At 39.5% G+C, this 7,408-nt stretch overlaps 1 protein-coding gene across 2 annotated transcripts in view; it reads left to right on the forward strand.

The window, feature by feature from the left end:
* The window catches only part of b3gat1a (beta-1,3-glucuronyltransferase 1 (glucuronosyltransferase P) a), an 89,458-nt gene extending 83,996 nt beyond the window's left edge, over positions 1–5,462 (forward strand). For both annotated transcript variants that reach the window (XM_079246524.1, XM_079246525.1), the window contains 2 exons: positions 1,499–1,606; positions 1,906–5,462. In XM_079246524.1, the coding sequence (XP_079102650.1) occupies positions 1,499–1,585 (87 nt within the window). In that variant the 3' untranslated portion in view covers positions 1,586–1,606; positions 1,906–5,462. The remainder of the gene's footprint in view (positions 1–1,498; positions 1,607–1,905) is intronic.
* Positions 5,463–7,408: the final 1,946 nt, after the last annotated feature.

Here is a 7,408-nt window from a genome sequence, read left to right on the forward strand (position 1 = left end):
TCTAAATCTTGACAAGAAAGCGATATGCACAAAATGTCACAAGATGTTGGACAATTTCTTTAAAACAGAAACTAATGCCACTAAATTCCCGTGTGTGTGTGTTTTTCTTTCTTTAAAAAGAATCTTATAAATCTTATAATCAGTCATGACAACTGGTCCATCTGTGTTTGATGTCACAACATATTCTCAGGTTAAGCAAAAGAAACAAAAACTCTTCTTCATGTACAGAAATACTAGAAAATATTATTTTAAATGGGGAAAATGTAAATTTACAACAGTATTTCTGAAAAGTTTCACACTATTGATTGCATTTGCCTCACTGCCGGCATGCACTCTTCACATACATGCGTATACTTGACTGAGGAGCTTCAGGCTATCAGCCTATCATTCTTCTCCATCCCAGTTCTACCATTTCTACTTACGGCTGTTGGTCTGGATCTACTCACTGAGCCTCTCTCAGAGCGAGGAGGAGTCAGCCAAAGGGCTTCAGCAAGCCAATGTCCTCACCACAGCCACCCTTAGACACACTGACAAAAAGAGAAGAGAAGAAAAGGAAAGGGAAAGAGAGGCACTTTCAGCCAGCTTTTTCTCCTGCTCTCCCCCTGCCATTCACACGGCTAAATGAAAAGAAGGGATTCAGGGAACGGCTCGCGGAGCGGAATTGGTCGTGGTGGGGGAGGACGAGACGTCACACTGATTGCAGATGAGTGCAGGGATGGAGAGGAGGGCAAGAGGGAAAGAGAAAGGAAAAAGTGGAAAGCCGTGCATGTGCATCTTTATTCCTCATAATCTACCACTTCAGATGTGAGCGTGACTGTTAACCTCCCCCCCACCCCCCACCTCCACCCTTCACTACACCTGAGCAAAGTGGGGAGGGGGCTCCTGGCACATCCACTGCATAATTCATGGCTGCTGCCAAGGTGAGATGAAAGGAGGGAGGGTACTGACACAGAGGAGAAGGGGAAATGAGCTTGACACTTTTAGTTTGTTTCCCCAGTTCCTCTGCCATCATTTTCCTGGATGTTTGTTCTGTCTCTTGGGCCGAAACCGTGACAGAATGAAGGATGCAGAAAATATCACAGAAAGAGAGTCCATCCAGAAGTGTAGCATAAGGAATGGCATCTTTACAACAAAGCCAAAACCGTATATATGCTAAAAAAAACATTCTGATCTAGCCGTCCTTTGATTCGATGGTCTGGAGAAATCTGAACAAATGGCTAGCAGAGAGGGTTGTGTCACATTTGTAAGAAAACACTCTCCTGTGTTCCCTCTTTACTGTCATCTAATGCAGGGTTCATGCTCAAGTAGCTCTTTACACATAGATGGGCCCTGTGGTGGTGCATGTACTGCCAGAGCCACATCCTGAACCGACTGTTTTGAAGAACACGAAGCGGAGAGTGGGAGCTGACAGGGAACGGAGGCTGCTTGAGTGCACTGAGTAAACAGCGTGTTACTAATGTTGCTGTTGTTTGTGTTTCCATGCTGCTTTTCTCACCAGATCCTCGTTTGGCACACGAGAACAGAAAAACCTGTCCTTGTTAATGAGGGGAAAAAAGGATTCACAGACCCCAACGTGGAGATTTGACCACTCTTCCCTAAATTCATGGTAAAAAAAAAATAAATAAATAAATACTTGACTAGTCAAGTTGTTAAATATAGCTTTTAATGTAATATAGGATAAAATGGAAATGTGATCATCATTTCCACTTGTCTGTGACATTACAAGAAAAACAGATGGTTTTTTTTTCATATTTCTTAATAACTATGCGGCCATTTCTAATGTCCTTCTGTTAAGGCAGCTGTTGCTCATTATTATAAATATCATCAAGGAAGCAAACAGGTTTAATGAACTTAAATGAAGCTTTAATGCTCTTTCTCAGCCTGTCTTAATCCTTCCTGTTGCAGGTGGTTGGCCTTGGACCCATGAAGGGAGAAAACAGTCAAGTTTCTTGATAAGTGCAAACAGTGCTCATGTCTTAATTATTAGGAATGCAGGAAAAAGACGGTAGAGGATCATTTAGGAGGAAATTAATCTTCTTAACTGAGTCTGACATTCTTTAAAATATGGACCAAAATCAGGACAAATGTATATTGTATTAAAAGCACAGATGAGTAAGAGGCAGCAGTCACTCTTTGGGTCTACCGCTGATGTTCACAGGAAATTACAACAACATAAAGGATCCCTTGCCGTGGGGGTTAACGTGAACAGCTGTGACCTGCACCTCCGCCGGACAATAAATGGCCCGTTGGGGAGCAACCTATACGAAAAGAGACAGCACAATATGAAGAACATACAGCCAGCAGATTGGAGCAAACAAGCAGGTTAAAAATATCCTTCACCTCAAATTTAGAAGAAAAAAACAAAAGCTAAGGAATGAAACACCAACGTGGGCAGACCTGCACACCGCACACAAGAGAAAAAATCCTGCTTGGGTTTTTTCAGCTCTACATCATCAGCCCTGGATTTGAGAAAAAAAAAAAAAGAAAAAGGAAGTCGTCGAGAAAAGTCCAAGGACAAGGATGTCTCGTGGATTTTCTTTTGAGCAAACCCAAGCAAAGCAAGGGAAGGAATGTTCTTTTGATAACTATGAAACGTTTGCTTTAATTTAAACTAAGTGTTTTAGGGGTTTTATGAACACTTGATCTGCTAGTTCTATACTACTGACTCTTACCTTCATTTACTGTTGGGTTATCTTTGTTTCATTTAATAGTGTCATTGAAACTCATGCATTCACTATAAGCCACCCATACACTACCAGAAACTATCCCTTTTGCTTCGGAGCTGTACTGAAAAATACATGTAAGCACTAAAATTGTTCTCTTCTTAGCACTTAAAAGAAAGGTAAATAAATGTTCCTTAGTGGCAACATGTATAAATAAGTGCATATGACAGCAGTCAGACAGCTGAAGACTAATTTTGACTAATGCACTGTCCCTCCTGTACCTATGTGTGAAAGCATTTTCTCCCTCGCTGAAGTCCTCCGAATGACGCACAACAAAGCACAGATTAGCTTTAGGTTCAACATGTACAACATAGTAGTGATGCATTAGTGATTTCATCTAGAGAAAGTGTCGCTTGTGACCCTCTCATTACACAAAACACAACATTAAATCGAAGAGGTCTGAAAAGTTCAGCATAGTCAGGCTTCTTTTATGTCACCCGGCTTTAAGAAAATACGACAATAAAACAAAACCTGATTCTTATTTTTCTTTAAAAGCAAAGACTGAACAAATGTGCAGGTTAAGAAGACAAAAAAAAGATCACAGAAAGCTGCAATACAGACAAGAAAGAATGTGCTGTCCATCTCTAGATATGACCAGTAAGAGCAACTAGTTTCAGCTTTAAATGATGTACATTTATCTGCAACAATGTCCCATGATAACGCAGATATTAGTCATGTCTTAATCTATAAAGATTAATTTTACTGATTGAAAATTTGCATTTGATCCAAATAAACATCTGTAGAAAATTAACTTGTTGTCAAATCGGATTAAAACAGCACATTTGGATTTAACGGTTAAATTCATGGCTCCTGTAATAACTAAACAGGTTTCCTATCTACTCCTCTAGCCTGAGAATCACTGTCTTGTTTTTTTTGTTTCTTTTTACCGTGGTGATCTAGCCAGATTAGGAGCTACATTCGTGACACTGAAAATTTGACTTTAGGCTCAATATATCTCACTTTGTAGTACAACCGTTAGGTTCACAAATACCGATCTGATCCTTCAAGATGGCTTTCATCTAGACTGTCAGATTAAAAAAAAAATGGGGGGAGGGATAAGTGAGTCAATACTCCTTCACATCAATGCACATTCAATCTATACTAGTTTTACAACCAGATTACTACAGTAGACAATCCCAGTCAAATGTTTGGCAACACTATCCCTTTAAAGCCAACAGGAAAGTGTCCCAAACTTTTGGCTGGTATTCTGTTTATATAAAAAGTAAACTGAAAATTAAGTTTTATTAAATAAGGCAGGCGTTAAAACTAGATAATCCTGGATGCACTGTCCAGAAAATTGTGATTCCTCCCCTTTTAAACAGCTTTCTCTATTTAATCAGATATTTCATGCAGCTCCAAAAATTACAGAAAAGCACAATGAAAGTAAATGTTATTTTTACTAATGCTTTCGAAGCAAATGCCAGTAATAAGGATATCTTTTTTTGTAAAAATAGCCACATATTAAACATTAAGGAAATAGCAGAGGAGTCTGCACCCCGCCCAGTGATAGACGTGTAAAAGCTGAACACTTTAAGTCTTTCTTCATCTGTTGGAGAAACAAAGCGTCGTTACTATTGAAAAACCATCCAAATGTAAAAGACAGTGGTGGTTCTTATCTAACACTGTCCAGCAGTCGGAGCTGGAGATAATACAAACATAGAGCCTCTGTGTTGTTGCCAGGATCTCTGTGCATTCGGCCCCAGACACACACAACCACATATAAAGTGCTGCACAATGAAAACTTACCACAATCCTTTTTAGGCTCATCAGCCAGAGAATCCATGTTTTTTTTTTGTTTTGTTTTTTTTTTTTCCACATATTACACTTACAGAATAAGCAGAAAAACAAGCAAACGATGTCTGCTTTGAATCTCTCACCACACCAGCTATTTGCATTGACTGTATTGATATTAAGATGCACAGGGATCAGGCATTGGAAATCACCAGCTATCCTCTTATTTATTCAAAGTTAGAATTTATTATATTTATTTATATATTTATTTCGAGTTTGGATGTGCAATTTAATTACAGCAGCTGCTTTTTTTTCCAAGTAGCTCTTTATGACAGCATGCTCACTCAGAGTATCCATGTCGATCAATAACAGGTTAGTGCTGCCTGCAGAACTGCTGTGAGGTACTTGAGTGTTTTTTTTTTTCATCCTAATGAAAGTATTACAAATGTTTGAGCACTGAAACAAACTACAAGGAATTAGAAAAATGCCAGCGCCTATTTAAGAAAAGACTCTTTTACAAAGCAGCATTTACTTGTTTTCAGCCTTCTGTATTCTTTCCAAGTGAGACTAAAACCCTGTTCTCATCTTCTAAATGTTGCTTTTGTCAAGTAGCAGGCAAATTGAATGTCCTGTGGTGTACAGATCAGCATGCGGCGGGACTGGTTGAATAAGAATCTGTGGCGTTATTCTCTGTGACGTGTCCCGACGCAGGAGAAAAACTCAAAGGGCTTCACCTTGAACATCATGTTGCATTCGATCTGAAAATCTTTCAATCCAAACAGATGACACATTAAGCAATATCTAAGACATGCAACGTGTACTAGAATCAACCTTCCAACAGCATTTATCATCCTTAAGCATTTAATGAGCATCACCCTTTGGGGGCTTCTTTAAGGCACAATACACTTCACACACACACACAAGTCCTCCCATGTCTTCATCCCCACTGTCATCTGTCAGTCTCATGTGATTCACATTTTATGCATGTGACTCTTAAGGTTGTTTATTTGCCACAGCAGTTATGTCTCAGAGAAACTGTTAGTTAAATCAAGAGAAATAAATGAGAAGAATCTTATCTGGCTCGGAGTGTTTTATCCGGAGGATGTTTTCACGCTGCATGTACGATATTTCTGCTCTGAGAGCTGACACACTTAAGATGCAGGTGTGCATCAAGTGACCCAGCATGCATCTTGCTTTGCGGCACTCCGCCTGTTATGGAAATGAATGAGACCAAGTTGTTCAGGAGACATCAGGTGAAACTGTAATGAAGCAACTACTCCCCGCCCTCCTCCCTACTTACAATGTGTTCTGTGTTGAAAACCATTGATGAGCATCACCTACAAGTAGGAAAAAGCAACCTCTTTTTATAGGACGGTATTCGGTGAGTAAGCTTTAGTTTCAGTGAATGAAGACGTTACAGATTTGGGAAATTAAAGAATTTATTTTTACATAACTTTCTGCATCGGGTTTTCCATTTAAAAACACAAAGTACTCTCTTGGGTAATAAATATCTCAATGATGTGTGATTAAGTTACTTCATTCAATCCTAAATATGTATTTATAAAACTCCTCAAACAAACTTAATATATGGAAACATGCTAAGTATACAGTTAATACATATGGAAAAAAAGGAGTAGATTTGAACAAATGGTTTTGTATCTTCTCTGGCATAACGGCAGAGAAGTTTTGGTGTGTGTTGTGTGTTATTTCATTGGATGACAGAAGTCTGAATAAACAAGACATATTGAAATTTAACAGTCTACTCATTAGTCTGAGATGGAGGTGAGAAGCACTGGTGTACCACAAGGAACTGTACTCTCGCCATTCCTCTTCACACTGTACACCTCAGACTTCCAGTACAACTCTGAGTCCTGTCATCTGCAGAAATACTCTGATGACTCTGCAGTTGTGGGGTGTATCAGGGATGGACAAGAAGCAGAGTACAGAGAACTGGTCAGTCAGTTTGTTAAGTGATGTGGGAACAATCATCTCATATTAAATACCAGCAAAGCAAAAGAGATGATTGTTGACTTCAGGAGGAACAAGAATAAACAAAGCACCGTTTCCATCCTGGGAGAGGAGGTGGAGGTGGTGGAGGAATACAAGTATCTTGGAGTTCAGCTGGACAACGAACTGGACTGGAAATGCAACACTGACTACATCTACAAGAAAGGTCAGAGCAGACTGTACTTCTTAAGGGAGCTGAGATCGTTTAACGTCTGCACCAAGATGTTGCATATCTTCTATAAGTCTGTTGTGGAGAGTGCAATCAGCTTTGCAGCATCTGCTGGGGTAGTAGCATCAGAACCAGAGACTTGAAAAGCTAGTTCTGTGCTTGGAGTAACTCTGGAGCCGCTGGAGCTGATTGTCCAAAGAACAACACTGCACAAACTGATGAAGATGATGGAGGATTCTTCACACCCTCTACACAACACAGTAATGAAACAACAAAGTGTGTTCAGTGAGAGGCTTCTTCAGGTCCGATGAAAGACTGACAGATACAGAAGATCATTCCTGCCAGCAGCCTCCGGAACAAGACCTCCTCTAGTTAATTATTATATACTACAATATTGAATTTCCCTTTCAGGATTATTAAAGTATTTTTCATTTCACTTAAGTTCATTAGACAAATATTGACAAAAAAGATATAGAACCTCACCATTTAAAGCTGCGTATTTTGCACCCAGCATTCTTTGTCTCAACATCACAAGACGCCAAACTTGCAGCCTATCAATGTTTAACCAATCTGCCAAATTGTATATCAAACACTTTGCCATATTAGTCTGGACAATGACATTTATTTAGGATGAAAACCTTTAAAAAGTGATCCAACTGCAGCAATAACCCCTCATAAAAATATTACTGCAATAGGATTCAGACAACAAATGGTTTCTTCACACTGGTTTTCAGCCTGCCAGAGGATGCGGCGAGTCGTGCTAAAGACAAACAGAGTT

This window comes from Telmatherina bonti, assembly GCF_933228915.1.
Source record: "Telmatherina bonti genome assembly, chromosome: 9".
Lineage (NCBI taxonomy): Eukaryota > Metazoa > Chordata > Actinopteri > Atheriniformes > Telmatherinidae > Telmatherina > Telmatherina bonti.